The sequence below is a fragment of the Cebidichthys violaceus genome, unplaced genomic scaffold (assembly GCF_023349555.1).
Source record: "Cebidichthys violaceus isolate CVI_PGR_0920_01 unplaced genomic scaffold, fCebVio1.0.p SCAF_3, whole genome shotgun sequence".
Taxonomy (NCBI): Eukaryota; Metazoa; Chordata; class Actinopteri; order Perciformes; family Stichaeidae; genus Cebidichthys; species Cebidichthys violaceus.
In genome coordinates this window covers 16,930,077-16,955,441 of record NW_027176483.1, presented here as the reverse complement: position 1 = coordinate 16,955,441, position 25,365 = coordinate 16,930,077, and the positions used below count along the sequence as shown (strand labels likewise).

Sequence of the window (25,365 nt, the reverse complement as noted above, 5' to 3'; positions counted from 1 at the left end):
CACACACAGAGACAAGCGTTTACCCACACAAGCTCACTCACACAAGCTCACTCTCACACACACACACACACACACACACACACACACACACACACACACACACACGCACACGCACACGCACACACACACACACACAGCCCCGACGTCCCAAACAAACACGCATTGCAGAATTTGAGTTGCGTTCCAATGAATGCAGAGGCAATCACTATCAACAGTCCTGAAGGACTCAAAGAATCATTATCCAGCGGGTTGGGATTTGATTTTCTCTTCGGGTGGCTCCGGTGTGGAAAGTTGCTGGTGAAAATAGACCATCTCGCCGGGGAGTAAGAAATAATGTCCTCCGGCACAAAACAGATGACGTCTTGTAGACATTTAGCGATCCCATTCTTCTGATGGAGTAGATGTTGTCAGCGTTTACTGGTTTCCAGCACTACAGTAACTGTACGACTGTGTGGGAACACATCCATCAGACAGAAATCTATAAACCAAAGACATAACTTCTAAAGATGTCAGGTTTTTTTTAACCACCATAAGTCATGCCATACCCCACAAGATTTAACTCCAATTAAAGACATTACAGTGTAAGAAAGAGCACAAATAAAAATAGCTGAGATAGCATCACTCTGCAAACCCCTTTGTCTTTTTTTAATTACCCCTAATTCCTCTCACTAGAGCGAACAGATAATGCTTACCTCGCCTCAGGTATTTATAGGTGTTAAACAAGCACACACTGTTTCTTTACATCGCCTGCGCTACCGTTTTCTATTTGTGTGACTCGTCTTGGGAGCCAGCATCGCCTCCACCACATCGTGTCTCCCGCAAACTATTTCCAGTCTCGGGATATCAGGTTACACTGTTTTACATGAACACAGGAAGTTTTTCCAGAGGTAATGAGAATCTGTGCCAGCCCAGAAAAGTGCAAAGCGCACTCAGCGGGCCCCAGGGGCAGACAAAACAGCATTAAGTATTAAGGCTGCTTAAATGGAAAGAATTTCACTGTGTCAACCCAATTTCCTCATGAGGGAGCAAGGAAGCCATAATCTCAAAAAAAAAAAATTACATGTTGACAGAAGGTGTGTTCAGCTTCTTACTAGTTCTGTGGCGATGACCAAAAACAGCGAGGTGGCGATGAATTACATTGGCCTCGATTTGCAATCCTCTGACTCACAGGGGCAGATTAGTAATGAGGAAAAAATGTACAAGACTACTGTGAATAAACTGCCAACCCTATTCACCTGATGTAGTAGCTGATAGTCAACAAAAGCAACACAATGCACAAGATAAGGTGTTTGGGGCTAAGAGAAAAGTCAAAGGATCATAGAAATGACTACCTTTCAGCCTGAGGGGAAGCTGAATTTCTGTACCGAATTTAAAAAGCAAATTATCCAATAGTTGTTGCGTTATTTCAGTCTGGACCAAAGTGGTGGACCGACGGACTTCGATATCCACAGAGTCATGAGGTTAGCACGGCCAAAAAGCATCAGAGCAATTGATTTGTAAGGAGCTAAATGCAGAACAGCATAAAACATGGTGATTCAAGCCTCTCGCTTAAGAAGTGCAATCAGCAAAAGAAATGACAGAAATCAGGTGAATTCCACCAAAACACTGAAAAGGTAAATAATGAAATTCAGACTAGCAACAAAGAAAAATAATAACTAACTGGTAAACACGGCTTTGTCCTTACAAAACAGTCATAATAGATAAATGTGACATGAATTCTTCGAGAACACCTGCTGCTCAGGTGCTCTCCTAAATCCTAGGCCATCAGTTTAATCAGCCTCAGAAAGCTGCATGGGTTGGCGTGGGTTTGTGTTTACATATCCGTGCATGAGCGTGCGACACATCTCCAGCGCACCCCCGAAAACAAATCAGCACCGGTGAGCCCTCAATTCACTGATGTGCTTAATTATGAGCGAACGAGGGACACAAGGGAGGCCAAAACGTGTTGAGGCGAAAGAGAGACAAAGACGGATCATGTGAGACACAGCTGCATGCAGATGTGAGCAAAGCAGCGGGCTTTAATTACAAGAACCTGCTAGCATGTCGGATCCCAGATAACAGAGTTCAGAGGAGGACGGGCCTTCTCAGAGGAGAGATTTACCGCCCTGTTTGACCTAGAAGAAGTCTGTGAATTAAGAGTGGGAGTCAGGATTCATTTCAGACTCCTACCTAGTGAGCCAAATACAATCCAGAATTACTGTTCAGTCAAACATTTTTGGCTACGTACTGCATACCCTAGTCCATCTCCCCTTTAGCTTTTGATTATTTACGGCTCAGCTGCAGAGCAATACATTCATCTTAACAATATTACAATCTTTTATTTGCCACGCTATAGCGGTTTGGCTCGATGGATGGCAATGTTTCTTGGTCGTCTGCCACTTTGGTCCAGACTGAAGTATAACAAATCAGTGGGTTGCTATGACATTTTGTACAGACATGCATGGTCCCCAGTGGATGACTCCTACAACTGATTTTTCTGCTCCCCTGATCTATGACTGGATGGGTTGCAATGATAACTGCTACAAATATCCAAAGTCCCTAGAGGATTAATGCTGAGACTTTAGTGGTTCTCCCAAACTTTCCACCCTTTGCCATTAAACAAGCACAACTATAGCCCTTCAGCCTCAGCACAAGGTGCTGGTTAGCAAACGCTAGCATGCTAACAGGCTAGACTGAGATTAAGGTGACTTAGATTAATAATATCATAAAATGATTAGCATTGTCACTGTGAGCATGTTAGCACACTGCAGTTAGCATTCAGCTCATAGCACTGCTGCTAATGACAGCTTCACAGAGTTGCTAGCATGGCTGTAGACTCTTAGTCTGGTTGCTTAATAAATTACTCTATGTTTAAAAAGGTTAGCTTTCAACATTTTCGCCAATCAATTAACCAATAAAATGACTTATTATTGTAGCAATGAAGGCAAACTACTTCACTACAATGACACCAAGCCACTGCCATCAGAGCTCACACATCTGTGCTAGTTGTGGTCTTTTATGTTTCAGTACAAAGAATCAAATGTCATTTCTTGGTTTTGTTCATCAGAGCACAGATAATCAATATGACCATTGTCCTCTGACAACTATTTCTGCCAGTGTAATAAAATGACTCCGACCGCACAGCTAGGGCCAATACAGCAGGTACATATCTGTCCGTTCATCCTCTTGTAATTCATCCACTGCGGTTCAGTTCCAGCTCAGTCTCCTATCGTTGCCCAAAAGTAGTGGATGCAATGGAGACCTGCCGCTCTCTGCCATGCCAGCGCCACAGAGTGCATTCCTGGAGCTTAGCAGATATTAAAAATTCAAGTCACGCAAACTGGGTTAAAACGCCACATAGTGCACACATTTAGCACAGCTCAACAGCCAAGGGTTCAGGCCAGACTCTTGCATCTTGTGGCAAAGAAACACACTTTCAGCACTTTGGAGTGTCGACTGGAAGCTGTGGCCGTCCAGAGGAGCCAGCGGGGGCATAAAAAGCTGCTCAACTACAAAAAAAAAAAAAAAAAAGTGAAGCCAAGAAGGTATTCATGATGCCCTGTCATTCTTGTGCGACACTTGGTGGTTTATGGTGAGGGATGGTGGGAAGAGGGCTAAACACATACGTCAGTGGTGTGAAGGCAGATATCATCCTCTCCTCTCCACTGCGCTCCCCATCACTTCTATTATCCTCAGGGACCGCTTTGAGGACTACAAGCTTGGGACTTTCAGCAAGGGGCCTTCAGCAGCAGCAGCACTCGAGGTGCGCTCACAGGTTTTTTTTACGAGGTGCAAAGTGAGCTATTATTCCCTCCAACCCTTCAGCCGTCTTTCCTGAGGGCGATGAATTCTGTCTAAACCCCAAAGAAAAATACTTGTATATGGATTTTTATGACTCGAAAAGTGTACTTGCAATTGACCTATCCCCTCTTTTGGCTGGGGAAAGGCAATGCCGCCAAATGCTGCACTGCATGGACTCTATACTGTAAATGCAAACAGATGGATGAAGCACTACAGCTGGTTTCAAAGTCAGATCCACAACCCAGGAAGAAGAACCAGGCTCACATCATCTCTGCAGTAGTGTCCTCCGATTGCATTATTGATGTTATACCAACAAATTATTTAGGCCTTGCCCCGAGCAAATGCCAGTATTTGGTGGGATTAATGGAGACCATTTTCCCCCACACATCAGGCAGGCATCGTACGCTGCAATCAAGCACATCCCAAAGACGTGAGCTCATCTTTTTCCAAAAGAGCAGTACTGTGGTTATTAATCTTTGCAACGTCTTCAAATGTGGGATTTGAAACACGAAACACAGCATAAGTAAGTGAGTGATGTGTCCATTCCTTTGTAGTGGGACTATGGGATACCAAGAGCCTTTTATCTGGGATTCACATTGCATTTTATGTCCTTGATATCGCTTACAATGATAGGCAGTTAAAAAGAATTATTCTCTGCCTGCAGCGTGGAAAACACACATGGTCAAACATATGGCCAGTAAAAACAAATGGCCTGTGTCACTTAGATATGTTTTTTTCTAATAACATCAGTGTAGTGTGGCAAAATGGTTGGTTTATAGCCAAGGCCTGGATGAGAACAAAAGGCTGCGGCACCATTTCCATGGCCTCATCATGTAGTATTGATCTCCCTGTGGGTCATGGACCTCTTCCCCCCCCCTCATCCCTCCCTCCCCACGCAGCTACGCCTCAGGACTGTACTTGCCATCTCATTTCAGCAGGCCAGTAGGGGGGCTGAAACAAATCAATTACCAGTCTAACGCTGGTTACCACCGGCCTCTGGTTTTTGGGCAAAACACAATGTTCTACCAGCCAATACTGCTCTATGTTTGAGTCATTCAAACCCATGGAACTCCACCAGTGCTGGCTGCCAAAATACTTTTTACAGTTCATATTATCTCATCTCAGAACGAGGCAGGCAACGATATTGTTCTCCCAAATCCCACCAACAGACCAAAACCAATAATGAATTGATGCAGCAGACAAGTATTGTCTGTGTAGTCAAAGCCAGATATAGATTACTTCTCTGTGCCATAGAATGCTGTCGTTGTCCAAACGCTATTAAAAACACGTAAATGAGCCACACCGTTGCACTGGGTGACACGTTCCATCATCACCATTAGTGTCGACTCGGCACTGTAGTTTAGTTTCAATTACACGTACATCGTCCAGCTGGCGTTGACGCTCGCTAGAGCAGCACAAATGCATATTAATCCTCGACTGAAAGTAGTCATCAAAAAGAGCCCTATTTACTCGTGCTTAGGTAACTTACTAGAAACTATGCTCAGCTGTTTAATGAGGTAAATAAAAAGGGTATATTTGTGACCACTTTTTAAGATGTACGTCTACAGAAATAAAGAATGGACTTAGGGCTGAGTGCCACAGGGTTTCCTTATTCTTAATTATATCATAAGGATCAGGGATACGACTATAAACGCTTAAAAAGATAATGTGGATCATGTTTAGGACTTCAATGGATGCAAAAGTAAGTAAGGCATTAATGTGGATGCTTGGAATGCAACATGAAGAACACCTTGGGCAATTTTATTTAAAAAAATGCATGATATTGCACATATATTTGTTCAGTTTCAATCTTTTTACAGAGCAAGCTGGGTTAAAAAAGCTGCAGGATAATTACTCTGCACTAAGTCAGCCACACTTGCAGTTCCTCACAATCAGAGATCATTCAGGGAAAAATCAGCAGGTACTTTCTGTTCATTCTGAACCAGGCATAATCATCTCATGGTTTTCCATAAAGGTAGCAGATGTTTTAGCTGTACCGAAACTATTGAGGTAAACACTGCTGAACACTGAGCTGGTGTTGTATTCAGCTCATAAGTCTCACAATTATCTGACTGGGCCTACTGTACACTGCAGAAGCTGGTCCCAAATAAACAGCCTTAAATCCTGCTCAAATAAACACAGCTCCAGCAGCCATAAACACATCCGCAATGGAGGTAATAACCCAAACCGAAGCTGCTGAAAATAATGAAAGTACATGCTGTCAATCCTAGCAGACGTATACAGAATGAGGAAACCGTGTTTACTTCTGCCTTTTGGTCGACTGATGCTGGAGATATGCCAGGATGTTTGTCCATTGCACAGGATCCAGTTATGAATGATTTATATAAGAGTCAGTACATGTTGATTTGGCATTGCTGGACTGCCTCATTATCCTGCATCATTTGCAGTAAACACCGTAAGGCATCAGGTGTTATTTCATATTTCATTTCTCTGGGAATAACGTGTGGTTGACCTTCAGAGTATTTGCTAATGAGGGCTTTAGCAAAAGAGCATTTGTATTCCTTAAAAAGAAATAAAAGTGCAAGAAAATGAGGAAGGCCGCTCAACATTGTTCCAGTAAAGCTGATGTTGGCTACTGCACAAAGCTGGCAGGGAGAGGGACTCTTAGATCAGCCAAAGGTTGCACCGCACACAGCTAAACTTGCATCACAGTGGCTTTATTGGATCAACGAGGTCAAAACGCTTAGCTGCTCCACATTTTACATCAGGGCCTTGTCATTCAGAGTTTACTTAGTGTGCCGAGACCTACAGCTCCGGACTCATTATGGCGCACAATGTACAGCAGCAGGATGTATACATTTATAAGTAGAGAGCAGTTTGTCCTCAGCAACGCAACAACCGCACTGCATTATCTGCAGACATGAGAGAATGTTTAGAGACGAGCATCCCGGTAGACGTCAAGTCAACGGCACAGGGTTTATGAATATGCAAGTGACCTCTCGCTTCAAGGTTTAGAGCTGTCAGAAAGTGTAAAAGTGCTGAGGTGAAAACATTGTGCACGCACTCGCGGGGGAGAACTGGGTTTTATCTGCAACACGTTGATTCTTTGACCAACGTTTGAAATAAGATCAAGGTGTTTGACCAGTTTTGATGCACTTTCATCTGAGTAATCTTCCTTCTTTTTTTTTCACGAATTCTCTGATCAAGATCAAATGCACATCGCCTTCAAAGTTCTTCTTTTTTCATCTTTTGACACCTTTCAGTTCAGTCATGAATCATCTAGTAACCATTATGTTAACTTTTGCATGCAGAAAGAAAAGGAATGGACTTCAATTAAGTCACGTTTAGCATCCTCTCGACAGGGGACTCAAAGGTTTAAATCCTTAATCTGGTTTAGACTATAGGCATGGTCTGCAGCAGCTGACTCACCCTTGGGAGTCCACTGACGGTTACACAGAAAAGCCTCCAAAATCAGACAAATCTGCAAGTAATTAAAGCTTTTGGGAGAATCCTCTGTTTTATTAATTAATTCATTCTAAATCTTTTTTTTGAGGATGCAGCAGTTTGGGTGAGAAAAACCATGCAGTATCCATCTGTTAAATTGTTTAAGGTACTTTGCTAATAACAGTATTATGTGTGGGGGTCTGTTTTTGATTATTGTGCAGGACACATATAAAAACCAGCAGTTAAAAAGACCCGCGGCTCTTCTTCAGCTCTGCTCAGGTTCCCACTCACTGCCATTCATTCCCAGGCCAAGGATTCCCCTGCTCATAATGATCAAGGACATTTGAATGGAGACATGTCGGCTAGGTTGAACACTGGGAAAAACATGACCACCGATGGCTTCCAAGATGTAATAAGCTATATTTCATTAAGCAATTGCCTCCGTCGATCAGATGCTGGACATGATGGGAGCTTAGCTGGTCTAATTGCCATGAGATCATTCATAATGATGATTATGTGTTTATGGCAAAGCTACAATAGTGTCCTTTCCAACAATATACTCTGTCAGACGGTGTATTGTAAAACTATTAGGCTTTGGTATTACGCAGACTCTCAAGACACAAATCGGAAAGATTGAGGAAGTGCTTTACAACACATCATTTCAAATTTTTACATTTAATATTATTAATTCCATTTCTAAAACGGACTTTTGACTAACTACAGGAGGCCTTGTGTTGAGCAGGTTGTGGAGACCAAGCATAGCTGAATGACAGCAAACTAGTGACCAAAAGCCAAACTGAGAACTGAGCGATCATTTGTGTGTTAAATATTAATAAAGTAGCCATGGGTGCAACTGCAAATTGTCTTGACATAAGTCAAAGGGTTTCACAACACTGGCACAACAGACAAAAGGATCATTTCACTTATGCCTTGTGCCAAAGAGCTTTCTCCCAAATGCAGCTAAAACACTCTTCTGTTGAACATTCCCTCTGTAATGTCTGTACTTTGCATGAAAAGTCCCACGAAACACCGTTTCTGTGCCTTTCTTCCAAAAAGTCATAATGTGTGCAGCTCAGATCATCTGGAAAACAGGTGCATCTTAGAAACATGTCCTAGTCAGATTTTCATTCCTACGCTTACGTCATGTTGTTACCGCAAATTAAAAGCTCATTGAGCAGGCAAACATGCCAGCGTGCGTCCTGACAACTCATCTGTTCATTGTGACAACCCATATCCATCACTCGTCCACATGACTTACAGCCAAACGCCTCCACCGGTGGAGTGTGAGATGCACCATAATCTCCCACATAAATCTGAACTGTACTCGTTGGCCACATGCACGCTTTTTACTTCCTCGCGTTACTACGACTCAATACTAAACTTAACCCAAGAGAGAATATATTTTACATAAAAATGTATACTGCTGTGAAACTGCTGCAGGCAATAGACACACAAGTCATTCTTTTTTTTCCCTGTATTGATTCATATTTCATTGAATGAATGGGCTTTGCAACAGCTGCAGGAAGAACTTAATGAAATTCTTATTCACCTAATAAGGTCCAGCCAGCTGCGTGTTCACGGGGAAACGATGGTGGATTGTTCCATCGCTAGAAATCAATAACCTCTGAATGAGCTGCCGGTGTTAGTTTGCTAGCTACTGGGGAGAATGAGAATATGAGCTGTGGGACATGTGGTTTAGGAGGTGCCATAATCACAGCGGCAATCAAGGTCCATCGTCTCCCAACAAAAGGGCCGGGTCCCCGGGGACCGTAGGAGCCCACATGGCAGCCCCCCCCCTACCCAGGCCTGCTCTGCTCTGCGTCGGCTGCCGTGGGGGAGAGCCATCAGCTCCATCAATCAGGTGGAGTGATGGGCGCACTGCGTTAGCAAATGTTTCAGACTGGGTAGCGCTAAAGGAGAAGCGGAGGCAGGGAGAGCAAGTCCTTTAATCTTGGGTTTATAGTGCTGATCTTTTTCTTTACACAAGCAATGGAAATCCGCCAGCAGGCTAACGTCATTTCACCCCTTCATACACAGAAATCGACCCGCCTCTAGATGTTTCTTGGGGGAAAAAAAGTGTCATTCTCCTCACGGCGTCTTTTTTCCAAAATAATGGTGCTTGTTTTCATAAAATAAAACATTAAGCCTGAGCATGAGGCTAAGACACTTGCTAAGCCCAACACTGTTTTGGCTGAAAAAGCAGGCTTGAGTGACAGCTTGTTTGAACAGTCGTGAGCCTCTTGTGTCTGAAGGTTAGGGTCTTCATCGGGGAACCCGGCAGTCACTCACACGTATGAAAACAAAGCTTGTGAGCCAGCAAGGCCGTGGACGGATTTCCCTTGAACTGCTATGTAATTAAAGCAGCCGCTGATGTTTCCACCATGTGATACGGAGATATGCGTCTACTACAGGCCGGACACGTTTGGACGGGCCGCCTGGGGGACCCGGTGTGGTTTTGAGCCCCCTTAACATCTCATCAGGTAGATGCTGTAAGACCCCAAAAGCGTCCGGAGTTCACAGTCAGGACAACACGTGCTCACCGCAGAATGAAAGAGATCAGCCCCGAGGCCTTCACAGTCACACTTAAACAATCGAGGATCAGACCTTCCATCTAATTCCATAATGCTCCATCAGTCATTCGTTCTTGCCAGCTCTGCTCTTTTCTCTTTTTTTGTTGCAAAACCTCAATCCCTCTCAGATTATAAATGTATTTTTCTTGAGAGCGCCTTAAAGGAGACTCGTTATTCTGTCTGAGTGCTTCTCTCCAGATCCTCAAACCTCAGCGGTTGGTAACGGGAAAACAGTTGCGCACACTTTTCTCCTAATCCAAACTTCCTCCTCGGATCAAAAATAAACTCCAATTGTGTGTGTCCATCTCCAGCCATAGAGGAAGACCTCCCTCGGCAAAACATCCAGAAGGTCAAAGATGAGGGGAAACACCTCGGCCAGAGATACTGAGGGTCAGCGCTCAGCCAAAATAAACCATGAAATCAACCCTGTAAACCGTCATGATTCCATCAATCTGTCGCCAGCGTGATTTTATTCATGGTGACGGAGAGAGAGAGAGACAGAGAGACAGAGAGAGAGAGAGAGAGAGAGAGAGAGAGAGAGAGACAGAGACAGAGACAGAGAGAGAGAGAGAGAGAGAGAGAGACAGAGAGAGAGAGAGAGAGAGAGAGAGAGGGAGAAAGAGAGCGAACGGGAGATTTGGCTCCGTCTGTGAAACACAATACAACACAAGCTGTTCTCCATCTGGAGAGATGTCAGACACGTCTGTCTCACCGAGCCATGAAAAGCTACATTAGAACTAGTGAATTTACACCCCATTTGATTGAATTTGGTAAAGCCACATGAATGTATCAAAACACTAACAAAATATATGGCCCTTACTTCTGCATCACTAACTAGAAGTAAAATCATTTGATATTAAGAGCTCTGCAGGTGTAGCTGGTAAGGAAACGCAAAAGTACTAACGGAGACAGCAGCATAAAGTCAGCACCAACAGTAGGAACTTAACCTACAGATAGAACTGGTTTCAATCGTTCATAACCCACACAGCCATTTAGTGAAAAGCCCCCTAAGGCTGAAATTACAGCTCTGGATTGGATTCAACTCTTACCCTCTCTCAGTGTAGCTATTTGATGAAAGGCTTGGCAAGGGTCACATCCAAGTGCGGTGGGTATTTTTGTTTTTTAAACTTACTTAAATGAAACTATGCGAAGACCTGGGCCAGACCGGTCGTCTGGTTGTAAATAACCTGTGGTGTCCCAGAGGGTGGCATACTGCAGGCTGTTGTGCTTTGCACGCATTTTGCAAAGTATTAAAACCACACACTGGGTTCCCAGGGCTCGACAGTATCAATTAGAGGCAGCTTGTGAAAAAGATGTGCTTCCTCCGTTGCTGTGGTCTGGTCAGAGGTAGGAAGTGAGGGGGGAGAGAGGGAGGAGGCGTGTCCTATAGCTGGGACCGTTGGGGTCCACAAGATTTCAGTCTTCCAGTTCGCTCTGTTCACAAGTCCACAAATAAAGACAACTGTACTACAACACACCTGTTTCTCTCATCTGAAGTGTACAATATTGTTCCCTCTCTAAAGACACATCAACTCGGTGACTTGAGAGAGCACTCTGCATCAGAATAAAGGCCACAAGGGGCACAAGTCTTCTTGTGTCCTGGTGTTACAAGCCTGAGGGGAGCAACAGGTTAGCCACAGTGGCTAAACTGTGCAGACCACAGGCCCTTCTGTGCTGCATTTGACTCACTTACCACACTTAGGAAACACCAGATACTGTAATCATACTTGAAAACCGCTTTAACCACAATAATAACACAAGTCAGAGACATTCCAACACTTGTGTCCTTTAAGGATTGAACCTGAACCTCAGAAGAAAGAGGAAAAAGTCCTACCAGATGATATTGTCAAATTAATAGAAGATGTAGCACAACACACTGTATATTCAGTGATGGCCCGCTATACAGCGCTACAAGACTGAGTTGTACGTTTTTTTGAACGAATGCCACGTTTAGCCATTTGGTTTGGGTGCCACTGCTACTTTGGTAAATAAAGTCCAAATAAGTCCTCCAAATGAAGCAACGAAATACGTTGTGTGTAACTGTCCTTTAGTAAGACACATAGTTGTGTCGTTTTCTGATGTGATGCCCAATATCAGCAGGACAGCATGAAAAAAAAAAATCATGGTTGAAGGATTTGGCACAAAAACTACGGTTAGGGGAGCTTCGTTGTCATGTTACAATAAAAAAAAATATGGTTAAGGTTAAGGGGGAACTTGCTGAAACAAGTTTTTCTGTCATTCTTCTTGGGAGGACAGTCTCAAAAGCCCTCTGTGGGGAATTTTCCAAAGAGGCGAGTGAGTGCTGCTGTTGCACTGATTTAACCCATAAGCCAGTACTGTCAGCAGCTGAATGAAAGAGAAACAACCTCAAATACTGAGAGGCAGCAGTGCACGACCGTGCTTATGAATATGAATGCGGCAAGTCAGCTTTTTCACAAAAGCTTCACAACCGTTAAATCCGTTCTCCAAAACACCAAAACCATTCACAGTGAGAGCACCAACAAGTGGTTTTGGGGTTACGTAAAATAGGTTTAAGCATTCTTGATTTCACTTTTTCATGATTAAAATATGGCGTTTAATTAAAAAGCAATTTAATTACTCCAATCCTAAATTAAATATGGCAACCATTCTGGCAGCTTTGGCAAACAAAAGCTGATGGCTGCTTTCCAGCTGGACAACCAGCTCCTAAAAGTTGTTGTGCCGCATTTCTCCAAGTGCATGGACCGTCGCATCATCTTTCCATCCATGCCACCCAAAGCTAACAAGTTGAGCTGGCATATTCATAACACAAAGAAGCCTCTGTTTAGCTCACCAACTGGGAATCCTTTGCCCGCTGTCTTCTGTCTTGCCACTTGAAAAACCCCAACCAGAGCGCGTACGACCGTAATGAGTTCACCCGATTGGTTCTGACAGGTTTGGTTTGTAAGCAGTTTTCGTCTCCCTGTCCAAACAGGGAACACTGAGGTCTTGCTTCTTTGTCCTTCATAAACAACAGAGCAACACAACCAGGGCTTAATTCCCCTCTATTTAGGGACAAATGGCCCCCTTCATTGGGTCCAGGGAGAACAGAGGGACCACACAGCCCCCCTTCTTCTCACAATGGACAAAGGCATTGCCCCCGAACTGGCCAACTTGTGTCATAACCCTATCGAAACGAGCCAGTGCTCCTTGTCAGAGAATAAGGCCACCGAGATGGAGAGGCCCGGGGAAGAGGGGTAGTCTTCTCCTCTTCCTTACTGAAAAGGGGGAACTATAGCATCCCTGTTGGATATGGGGGACAGGAGAGTTTTTGTTTCTAGTGGCTTGGGGTTCTCTGCTTACACGTCGTGCCCCCTCTCATCCACAGTCCTGTTAATCCCATTAATATGAAGAGGGCCAAGAGCCTGAGAATGGCCATGGCTTAAGAGCCATCAGCCAGCATTAGCCCTCGAAATCCAAACCCTTGTCTAGACCCATTAAGAATTTAGCCTGGCAGAGTCAAATCATTTGAGACCCACGTCTAATGATGGGAGCATAACCTACAGCGAGCATTTACCCATCATCGCACACGATCAAAACATTGTTTTCACACACCAGATGCATCATGTTATTTGATTCTAAATCCCACTAATCTCGTTCGGTTGGTCCAACGGCACATTTGATCCATCATTTTGACTTGGTGCGTTCCTTGGCAGCTTCAAACGCCTTTCTCAAATTATTGAGTAGCTGTGTTGAACGTCTGCCACGCAATACTGACCATGTGAGGGATTTTCTTATTGGTTGATTCAGTCCGGTATTAAACATCATTCCCATTTTAAGGCGATTATTGTCCTGTCTGTCTGTCTGTCTGTGTGCTTTATACTGTATGTGCGTGTGCTGCTATAACCGCATGATGTATTAGAAGAGATAATCTGCTGGCTTTTAATTAAATGGCCAGGCAAGCAGCACTGAGAATACCAAATAGGACTAAGGTCAACGTCTTGTGCAGGGCAGCGAAGACAATCTCTAATGCTTCAATCCACCACCAGGCAGCCAACCCGACATCTACATATGGCTACATTTCTCATCCCACCGCATACCAGTCGGGTGATTATAAAGCATTAGAGCCTGATTAATGCAGCTTTGAAGCAGCTTGCCTTGGCCAGGCTGGAGCACAGCGAGGGCTTTCATAAAACCATGAAGCAGCTCTCAATCCCACAGTGAGAAAAGTGACCTACGCAGCGGAGTATCACAAATGACAATCAGCCGAAGCGGGCAATCAGCGGAGAGATTCAGCACATATTCAGTTTCAATCAACTGCCAGTAGTCAAAGAGTCTAGAAATCCTCTGGACCTGGAGATTATGGGTGTCCGGTGGTGTGTTTACTTTTGTAAAGTCTCATTCAGGATTACTGTGACGAGGTGAAAAACTTGAACTGCGGCTTAGTGGTGCTACTTTGTTCAACCTGCTTCTGTTCACACGCTAATCAGATTTGAATGCAGTTGTTTAAAACGTGTCTTTCAGTTGCAGCCTAGTGTATATAAACCATATCAGTCATTCCCAAAGACTGGGTCAGGACCCACTGGAGGGGCCCAGGAGATTTTATTAAAGTCACCAAATGTATTTGCAGATTTTGCTAAACCTTTTAACCACCTGGTAACTGAAGCCTACTAATAACATTAATGATCAGGAACTTTCATTTACCAACACAAATTCACTCTTCTCACGATTTATGGATGAGGGCTTTTGAACTTGGAATTGAACCCTGTGAAAAGGTTTGGCAGATTTGTTAAGAGTTTTCCTGTTAGCCTGACAGATTTCTTTTTTACTTAAATGCACAACATAACTTATTTATCATCAAAATCGTGACCAAATGGGGGCACTTTACAGTTTTCAGGTGTTGGTAATATCATTATTTCTGCAGGTATTTGGCCATAAACCAAACCATTGGCAAAAGTTCCATTTTTACCTGATAATGACATTAGAGGAAAAGTCAAAGCAAGTAGTATTCATCCTATGGGGACCATGAATGTCTGTACAAAGCTTAATGGAAATCCATCGGTGGGCGTGTCTGGACTAAAGTGCTGAACTGACCTACTGAACCTGCCGTAGAGCCATGCTGCTAGCGAGGCTAATAACCTTGTTAGAGTAAAAGTGTCGTTAGTATGGATGAATATGCATTAGCCTTGTTTCATCATGTAATCGTGATCATAAAGATTATAATTGCTCTACTTCGGTGTAGCTTCAGTGCTCTTTGGTGTCTCTATTCCCTTTAGGGACAGTATTATGCCTCCGCATCAGAAGCACCTGCTTTGTGTTCCATTACTATAAGATCCCGCCCTCGTCTTTCTTATTGTTTATTTAAACGTATCTCAAGCATTTCTGTACAGCAGCTATATAATTGCCAAGATATTGGCCCAGCTGAATCACAGAATGTGATACAAAATATTGCAAGCATTGCAAACCAACATATTTTTTCAGTTTCTTGTATAAAAAAAATAAATAAAAAAAAATAAAAAAAAGAAGAAAAAGTTCAAGCCTTGACATAGAGAGAGGTGCTGGAAGGAGAAAGTCACACCCGCCAATACTCACACAGTGGAGGCTGCGGCCCCACAGCAGTCTGAGGAGCTAATTTCACTGTTTTGACAATCACTGAGAAACCTGTGGCGACCCAGAACGGAAAGGTAAAGGTGGGGAAAAGGAAGTCCACAGTCAGGCAACAGGATTTCAGTGTTCTGCTGCAATGCGTGTGTTTCCACACGTTTTTACCTGTTAGAAGTGCACCAATAAAACACTTTCTCAAATTGAATCGCTATTGCACATTTTCCAAATTTGCAGGTACTTTTCCTTTTTTGGCCACACCACAAGGAACGCAGTACAAAAAGGCCAGCATTTTAATGAACTTTATGAAGGAAAATTCAACAACTAAGATATAGTTTAATGAAGCCCTATTCTGGGTCTGATGACAGTGAGGGAGAAAAGGGAGCATCATATCTAGTCAGCTGTTTCCTATTGACCTAAATATGAACTCGCTCTACCCAAGACTCAGATGCTTAAGTAATTCTGTAGGGTTTTGGGGGCAAGGGAAGCGACTCACAAACATATCAGAACCCCTCATTAATGGTATTTTTAGAAACAAATGAAATTCTGCCAGGACAGCTTATCTTGCATTGGTGGCAAGGGTGAAAATAACAATTTCTACCCTCATCGGCTGTCTGTTGGAGGATGAGAGCTTAGGAAAAAAGAAGATCCGATCCGTCTGTGGTTAGACACTGAGCCGATCTTTCCGGGCTGCTGGAGCTAAACTAAAGATGGTCACAGTGGCGGCACATTAAAAGAGATGAATCCATTTCTGTGAATGACTGGATGGCCGGAGATTAGTTATTGTTTCTGTGACATTTAATCATATTGAGAGAAAAATTAAAAAGGAACTGGGATGAAAAGAACTTTTTAAATCTACTAGTGTGCCTGGTATGTGAACAGTCTAAAGTTGGCGAATGGAATTTGGGTGTTTGGAATTCCACAAACCCCGTCTTCCCCCTCATCTGACAGACTCTATCAGACTCCTTCCTCTCCTGCCAACAGATCGTACTCCCGGGTGATTTAAGGGAAGGAAATGCAGGAACTCCAAAGTTTCCTCCTCAAGACAACAAATCCATTGCACTTTAAAAATAGCCACTACCACCACACTGGTCATCAGTCATTTTCATAATTTGTTGGCATTTGTATTTGATAATTAATATTAAATTAATCCGCGGACCTTGATTCAATTAGCCGCTTGCGTGCAGAAACAAGCTATCAAACACTAGCTACAGTATCGCCTTATTAGTTGCTAAGGCTAACTTGTTAACACATTAAGCAGATACAGAGCGACACTAGCATTCATTGGAGTAGTAGGCGTTTGGTGCAGGGAAGGTAGTGTACAGTGGGTACTTCACTGAAAACACCTACTTGTTGTGGCCTAAAAACGCTATGAGAGAGGTGAGCGTGAACCATGCTGGTCTAAAAACCAATTAGGTGAAAGATGATAAAAAAGCGAATTCTCCGTAGTTTCTTCTTCGTCTATTATGAGTGACCCCTTTCATACTACTCATTGCTCCTTTGACATCCGACAATATGGCTGCATGTGATTTTGCCATGAGGCCCTCTTCACTGGCTCCGTAACGCACCGTCTGTGTCGTTGGGCACTTTGATGTGTGCACCCTGGCAACTACAAGCAAACACGACATCCTCCATTTGAATCCATTTCAAAACCGTCCCCGTCAAACTGCAGAAGGGAGAAAAACCCTGAACTGCTTACCAAACGGGACCATCTGGAGGCAGTCGCTGGATGATGGGAGCTGGAGGACTAAAAGGTTTTGGGAGGGAGAGGGAGAGGGAGAGAGAGGGGGAGAGAGCGGAGCAGCTACGTCTACCAAACCATGCCGTGAGTCCCTCTCTGCAGGCAGGACGGTAATTACAGGGAGCAGACAGAGAGAGCCTGAATGGGAGGGGGGAAAAAAGCGGAGATACTCAAACTGCTGGGTTGCCGCCCTTGGGCCCTCAACATGACCGCAGACAGCCCATCCTACAGTATAGGCCACGAGAGAAGGGTTCCAGATCAGTGCACTGACACACAGCGCCAAGGAGGAGGAGGAGGAGGAGGAGGAGGAGGAGGAGGCGGCCATGGGCACAGTCCACGTCAAGACCAGGTAGGTCAACTGGCCGGCAGGACCACACAGAGCCCTATAGGAAGATCCTGCAAAGACCTTCTTATAAGTTTAAGTATCCGGCCTACTTTTGTTTGTGTGCGCATCTTTGAGGAAACCGCTATGATAGAATATGGAATAAAAAGAAGCAGAAATGGAAAAAAATGGGAAAAAAAGTACCAAAAATACATTAATAAAGATCCCCTACTGTTGTTTTTTTTTCCATAACCCGGTTGGTAGATCATTAAAGCAACATGAGTCACTTCCCAGAGCGCTGTGTGGCTTCTTTGCAGTCATCGACTCGAAGCTCACATCAAACCGCATCAGCGCGAAGCGTTCGGTTGTGCCCCCGATTCACGACTTCTCTAAATAAAGCTCTCGGGGCACGGAGCAGAAGCGGCAGCTCGCCTTCTCACCGACTGTCAGAGCATTATAAATCATCGCCCATGGCCAGGGAGGCTGCGTCCTTCGGCGCGACCCTCCGCAACCTTCACACATCCTCACACAGTTGAAACCTGAAGACATCACAGCGGGGCGGGGCGCAGTTCACCACATCCGTCAAAGCTCCTGACAGGGAACGATAATCCATAGAGCCGGTGTGTGTGTGTGTGTGTGTGTGTGTGTGTGTGTGTAGGCTGAAAGATACCTTGAAAACAGCTCAATGTTTTCTGCTGTTCAATGGAAAAAGTGGCCTTTTTTTTTTTTTTTTTTTTTTTTTTTTTACTTCACTACTCGTTCCTTGTTCCCCTTGGTTAACCTGAGGCACAGGAAGCTTCACCATTAAACTCTAAAAGGGCTGCGACATAAATTCCGCCACCTGCAATCAAGCAAATAACGGCCCGATGCCTTCACCGAGGTTTTTCGCTGTTGTGCCGCAGGTGTGCAGGCTCACGACCAGTCACACACTATTGCGGCAGTATTTCTCCTCTGACATTCATCTGGGCTCTCCCATTCCTTCACTCGGCCCTAACTGTGGATTATATAGCTGCAGAGATATGAACTGCGTGACGTATGATTCCCATTTTCCAAGCGCAGGCTGCAGGGTCAAGAAACTGTCACACATGAGATTTCTTTTTCTTTTTTTTTTTTTTTAACAGCTTGGAGGGCATTTCTTGTAACACACGTAAACTTTAATTACCTTTAACTGTGACCTCCTCGTGGCCGACTGTTTGCTCAAATGAATGTGTGACCAGCCGAGTCAGTGATAAGAAGCCCTTAACAGTTTTATGTTTCTCAAACACTCCTTTCACCATGAGAAGAATACACAAAGAGAAGGAGACATTACGTATTCCGCCGCCGTTCGAGACTACCAGCCAATCGATGGCAAAAATCCTCAGATGTCTCTTCTGAGGCTCTGTGGCTCTTAGTCATTTTACACGCACCCAAACAAACACACACACACACACACACACACACACACACACACACACACACACACACACACACACACACACACACACACACACACACACACACACACACTCCACAATTCTGGATCCTAACTTTTAATCACTCGCCGAGTTAAGTCAAAGCATTGGTTTCACAGCCAGGAGCAAAAAGAAAAAAGTAGCACAATCTGTCTTCTCACAGAGAAGAATCAATGTTGCACTGAGACAAAACATCCATATTTAACACTTCTGCAGCTATTCATCACGAACACTCCAAAAGAGGAGTTTACTTTCACTTTTAAATGCACAACGAAGAAAACATCAACCACCGGGCGTTATTTTGGAGCTAGAGGCCTTTACATTCTGTAATACTGACGTCCTTTGAAAAACATTATCTGAACAATCCATAAATTACCGCCGGACTCGCAGTTAAAATAAATCCCGCCGATACGAGCTGCAGGGCGTCGGGGTGATGGCAAGCGTGCGGTTTGATTTATCGTCTCTCACACATTCAGCATTTCCTACACGAGAACGCAGCATTAGCAAGTTAGATCAGTCTGTGTGTCCAGGGCTGCTCCCCCCCCCCCCTCGCAATATTATCGCTGTCGCAAACCTCCCTCCCTCCCTCAGTGGAGCCCAAGGGGACAGGAGACGGCTGCTAATTGCAAGCCCGAACCAAACACATGGTGTTAAAAACAGATAACGCCGGACGAGATATATAGGCCTCAATGAAAAAGCATGTCAGGGACGGAACACGTCAGAGAGCCTGGACTGGAGGACTCATCTGTTTCATAGGAAGCCTGCAGTGACTTGGGCCAAAAAAAAAGTCAAGCGGTAATAAATAACACTATGTTTTAACATCTCTTCACAGAATTCAGGGTTAGGCTTTCTGTCTTGCATTAAAGCTCGGAGGCTCGAGGCTCTCCAGCAGCCACACAGCGGCTGACAGCGGCGGCGGCGGTAGGTGACCTCTCACCTCTGCACAGCACGGCCACTCCCTGACAGCTTTATGGACACGGAACACCATCCCTCTTTGCCCCTGAACCACCTGACCATAACACAAAGTGCAAAGACACAAAAGCGACTTTAACACAAGAAAAGTATCAGACTTTCAGTGAAATAAGTTTTAAAGAGGCCTTTGGGGGACGTGCTGAGCAGGAAGTGTTCCATGTACAGAGCTAAGCTGTAAAGGAAATGCACCACCGGCTGATGTGGAGGGTGTTAACGTAGTGCTGGTTCACTGAGATGTATCCTCTGGGTGCGCTTTGAAAAGCTGCACCTGTTTTACAGACACAAACATAGGGGGGGGGGGGGGGGGGGGGGGGGGGAAGGGGGGGGCAAGGCACATACATAAGATCACAAACTGCACAATGTTCTAATGAGAAGAGGTCTACTCACTCCTGATATCTATAAACGTGAGCTCATTATGAACAAACATGTACGACAGCAAGACGCAGCATGGGGGGGGGGCAGGACTACGACGGTGCCTCTGACCTACATGCGAGCGTGGATGCTGCACAAATGAGCCTGAGGCACCGACAACCATTCAGCCGTCAAATACCAAATGGCCAGCTATGAGTAATGCATTACTCCGCATTGAACAGAGCACCGCGCTCGCCTCCTCCAACTGATGGTTCCCGAGTGCAGGGTGACGACTAACTCCTAGATAAATTCAATATAAAAGATTAAAAAAAGATACTTTGCTCAAAGTTTCAGTAAGGCTGCACAGTCGGATCTGTTTTCAGGGGGGGGATTCTGCTGCCGGGGTGTGAGGAGACACAGTTGTCCTCCTGAGATCAATTATTTCTTCAGCACAACTCAAGACTTAAGAGCAAGTCCAGACTCTGGAGACTGCAACACTTTGCACTGAGTCATCCGAGCACACTGCCTGTTTAGTCCCGGTTTCACCGTGTTCATCCTAGAAAGATAGCTGCTGCAGGGATATGACGGGGGGGGGGGGGAATACTGTATGATCATGATCCCTAAACACACACACACACACGTGTCTGTTGGAATGCTACACTGATTTAAAAGTTCCGTACACACTGTAGCTACTACAGATGGGTAAAGCACCACACTCTATTGATGAAGTGATACTTTCCTGAGGGCAGACTGCTCGTGTTAATGAAAAAGCTCACACGGGTCAACTGCCAGTGCTGCTGCTGCTGCTGCAGTGACATAGCCTACTGCTCATTCGGAGTTATTGCAAACATGATGAATGAAGCCCCTTCATTCATATCCAGAATCGATGAAAAAGGTACAGGAGAGGAGAGCAGCGGAGACAGGAGAGGTTAGCGGCACGTCATTCATTCATTCACCCAAAGTACCTGTCATCGTAGCAGAAATCGGCGTCCAGAGTGTTGACATACAGGACCAGAGCCACGGCGCCGCACAGCAATTCTGCAAACATTGCTCTGCCTCGCACACACGCGGGAAAAAAAATGAAATAAATAAAATGAAATAAAATTACAAAAAAATGCAAAAACAGGAAAATCAAAAGAAGACAAAGATGCAAAGCGAGACAGAGAGGAGCAGCGAAATCCCGATCTGTGTTCCCTCTCAGTCTGCGTCTTTGTCAGGATGTCTCAGCGAAAACAAGTCTCTTTCCCCCCCCCCATCATCCTCGGCGAAGTGCACAAAGTGGCTAATCCATAGGTCGCTTTCCCTCTAACCCATGTTGGGGCCGAGCTGGAGAGCTTTATATATCTCCGGCTGAGAGTTGGGCAGGAAATAAAATACGAGCAGCGCGTTCAGTGGATCTCTTGACAGCGTCTGCTGCACGCCTCCCCGACACAGAGCAGAGGATCAGCGCTCTGATGCTCGGCGGCCGATGCTGGACGGACCGCTCTCAAGTCAGCCGCAACGTCACATACGAATTCCGGTTAGGCTTTCCAAAATAAAGCTCGCTGATTAGCGTTATCGTTCACGCGCAATAATAGACCGTATATAAGTGCATATCAGAAATGATATATGAGGAAGTGTTCTGCTCACTGTAAGCTTTAACATGAATAACATGGAGCCTTTTTTTTTGGACACAAAATTAAGAATAAAGAGAGTGGTACTTGCCCACGTTGCATGCAATGACAGCATGTATTTTTTCAATTACTTGTGACTGGACTTATTCATGCCATTTGTACCTGAATGCATCACGTTGCTGCCCATTTTCAGCCAATCATCCATTTCGGCATTATCTGGTCGTTGATGTGTGTCATGTCGTTTTATTCTCACCTAAAACAGTTTGGGCCAAAGCACATAGATTAAAGATTATTCATATAAATATATTTATACTATAGCTTCTACATATATAGTACTGGTCTCTTATTCCATAATCGATCCCATGCCTTAATACTGAGATAAATCTGCTTCACTTCCGCTCCTTCTCCTCGTGTCTCTGGTAAATTGACGCAGGCGTTATTCAAACGCATGTGGTTGGGAGAACTCGAGCGCATGCGCACTGCCCCTGCTCCGGAGACGGGAATAAATCACACTACATGATACCGAGACCCGTTGGTAAGGGTCATTTCCTAGCGCTAACAGTAGTCAATAATAGGGAGGTGGTCCTCGGAGTGACGTTCTGGGACATCTAGGAGTTATTGCAGGTGGGTTCCATGAATTCTCAGAGTATAATCATGAATATTTCATTTCATTCGACTTTCATTTTATTCCCTGAGGCTTACCACCTGAATGAATGGAATAGTATCTCCATCAGAGGTGTCACTCTTCTCATCTACCATACACCGTCTAATGAGTGAATTAAGATATAGGTAATTATCGAAATGATCTGTATTGAATTATATGAATAAGAAAAAGCACTGAGGTTATGTAAAATACAACAGCAACAGCTATAAAAGTGTTGTAAAATGATTTTAGTATTTTATTCTAACACTGATCTTGCTTCAATAAACTACATGATCACAGCTGCAGAAAACAAATATGAAAAGAACATTGTAAGTGATGTGGCATCTGTAAAAAGGTGGAAGATTCTCAATTGCTTATCTAAAGCTACTTAATAGTCTGTTTTTAGTTTTTTTTAAATAATTCAAATCATCATCAGTTTTGTCGTTGGACTTATGTCAGTCCACTGACTAGATTCTGTCTGAGTATAGAGACCACTCGATCAAAACGACTGGTTGTCTGATTAAATCATAATGTGGGGGGGGGGGGGACTTTCCCTTTAGCTGATGTGAAGAATATGTGACATGTTTATCACACTGGCCACTAAACGTCTTGTCAAAGTCATTCCAGTAATTGCTTTTTATTGCTTTAGGTGTGACCAGGCTTACAATGAGAAGCTGTGTGACCAGTAGAGGGCTCACAGTGCATGATGTCTGAGGGGAGACAGTACAACTAAAATACTTAATACTACAGTCCCTGTCGTAAAACTACATGCATTATCCTTCAATAAAAAAACAAACATAAAAACAATGATTTCTCATTGTTCCAAAATGACCCATTTAAAACACTGATGGAGTAAAATAACAGTAGTGAGTGTTCATTCATATGATGTGTAGCTTCGCTGTCTGGTTAGTAGGCCTGTTACACTTTTCTAGATTGGATCTTGTTTCATCAATTTCAGCAGGAACAGCCTGTTTGGATTTCCAAAAAGCAATACATCGTATATTAAAATCAAAGTGTTCCACTGTTCACGACTGTTGAAATGGTCTTTGACTGGCTTCCATATTGCATATAAAGAGGTAAGAGGACAGCAGCAAAGAAGGAAAAAAAAAAAGAATAATAGTAAAAGTGTTCCACAGACAAAGCATGTCGCCTGACCCACTGCATATTGATTCAGACTTGTTTCAATAGGCCGACCCCATCTGTCGGAGCAGACCTCAATGCAGCCTTTCAGCAGGACAGCAGCAGGACACTACGATGGAACACATTTCAGGAATTAATTAGACTGATCAGAGCGACCGGCACCAGGTTTTTGCTTCTGGTCTACGATTCACTAGACTGATTAGATATCCAAACATGAACGACCCCACCCTGCAGGTTCAAAGCATGTGCACAGGTGCTACGCTGTCTCACTGTTTTACGCTGCGAAACATTGTTTTTGTGCTTTATTATCTACCAGTGGCAGAGGTGGCAAGTAACTTAAATACATTTAATCCAGCACTGCACCGAAGTATCATTTAGAGGGACGTGTAGGCTTTACTTTGCTTGAGTATCTTTATTTCTCCAATCCATTTCTGAGGGACATTCCACCACATTCATTCAGAAAAATGGCGACTCTTCTGATAATCAATTCTTCATTTAAGTCATTTTCCAAGCAAAATATTCGATGGTTTCATCTTATCTTTGTCATGTGTGATGGTGAAATAAATATATCTGGCCTTTGTTTAGTTTTTTTACATTTCATACAACAAACAGTTCATTGAGCAATAAATCTTTTTTTTTTTATTATTTGATTGAAAATGAACATAATCAATAATGAAAATAAGTGTCTGTTGCAGTCCTATACTTTAGACGTCACATTAAAAACATGAGCTTAAAACACGTCAGTCGTGGAGGAAGAATTCAGATACTTTACTTAAGTAAAAAATACCACATGCACTTGCATTAAAAATCTTACTCAAGTAAAATTATGTGATGTAGTATTAGAACAATGTACTTGAAGCGTAGAAAGTACTGGTTGCCAACATGGATTTAGTCACTGTTATATTATTAAATATGATCTCATTCGATTATTCTTACTGATGCATTTGCGCTGCTGTTGTCCAAACAAAAGTCCGATTCATTCCAGTCAGCAGCACATCCTGACATTTGAGAGGCTGGAACCATGAAATGTTGAATGAAAAATAAAACAAACTCATCCAGTTATGATAGCTGATGTGTTTTCTGTCAATCAACAAACGGATTAATCAGCCAATCTTTCATGAATATCATATGACCATAACACTCAACAAGCTCATCATTTGTTTTGTAAAACCGTAATCTAAAAAGTAACAACGGCTGTCAAATAAATGTAGTGGAATATTTCTGAACTGTGGGAGTCAATGTGGCAATAATCATGTATGAAGTAAAGTACTTATTTTTAATATTAGGTCCACCTTGATTAACTACTACATTAAAATGCTGCCTACATGTTGATGCATTTGCAAAAATATAATATATATTATAATAACACCCTTTGTGCTGCACAATAATACTTTTACTTAGGATATTCAGAAGGTGTAATATATATCATATTTACATTATGTGATTGCTACTTTTACTTAGATAAACAATCTGAATACTTTTTACACTACTTTCACCTGGATCCTTGTGTTAACTGTGTTAAATATACATCCGTTAGATTAAAGTATCGTAAAAGGTATTCATACTGGAGCTTCTGTGTGCAGGAATCCCGGTGACTGTACTTTATGACGATAAGTTCACAGCTTCACGCATGTAAAGTGTCGACCAAAGTGAAAACACGTGTGTGTGTGTGTGTGTGTGTGTGTGTGTGTGTGTGTGTGTGTGGGTGTGGGTGGGTGAAGAGTGGGCGCTGGGGGCCTTTAGCCTGATGTGTGTGACAGAGGAAGACCTCCCTGAATGTCTTGGGATCCTGGACGGTTTGAAAGAATTACAGGGACA

At 43.7% G+C, this 25,365-nt stretch overlaps 1 protein-coding gene across 1 annotated transcript in view; it reads right to left on the bottom strand.

The window, feature by feature from the left end:
• Positions 1-21,573, bottom strand: part of tmtc2b (transmembrane O-mannosyltransferase targeting cadherins 2b) — an 85,690-nt gene extending 64,117 nt beyond the window's left edge. Inside the window, exon 1 of the mRNA XM_068723766.1 lies at positions 21,117-21,573. Within this exon, the coding sequence (XP_068579867.1) occupies positions 21,117-21,199 (83 nt within the window). The 5' untranslated portion in view covers positions 21,200-21,573. The remainder of the gene's footprint in view (positions 1-21,116) is intronic.
• Between the last annotated feature and the right edge of the window lie 3,792 nt (positions 21,574-25,365).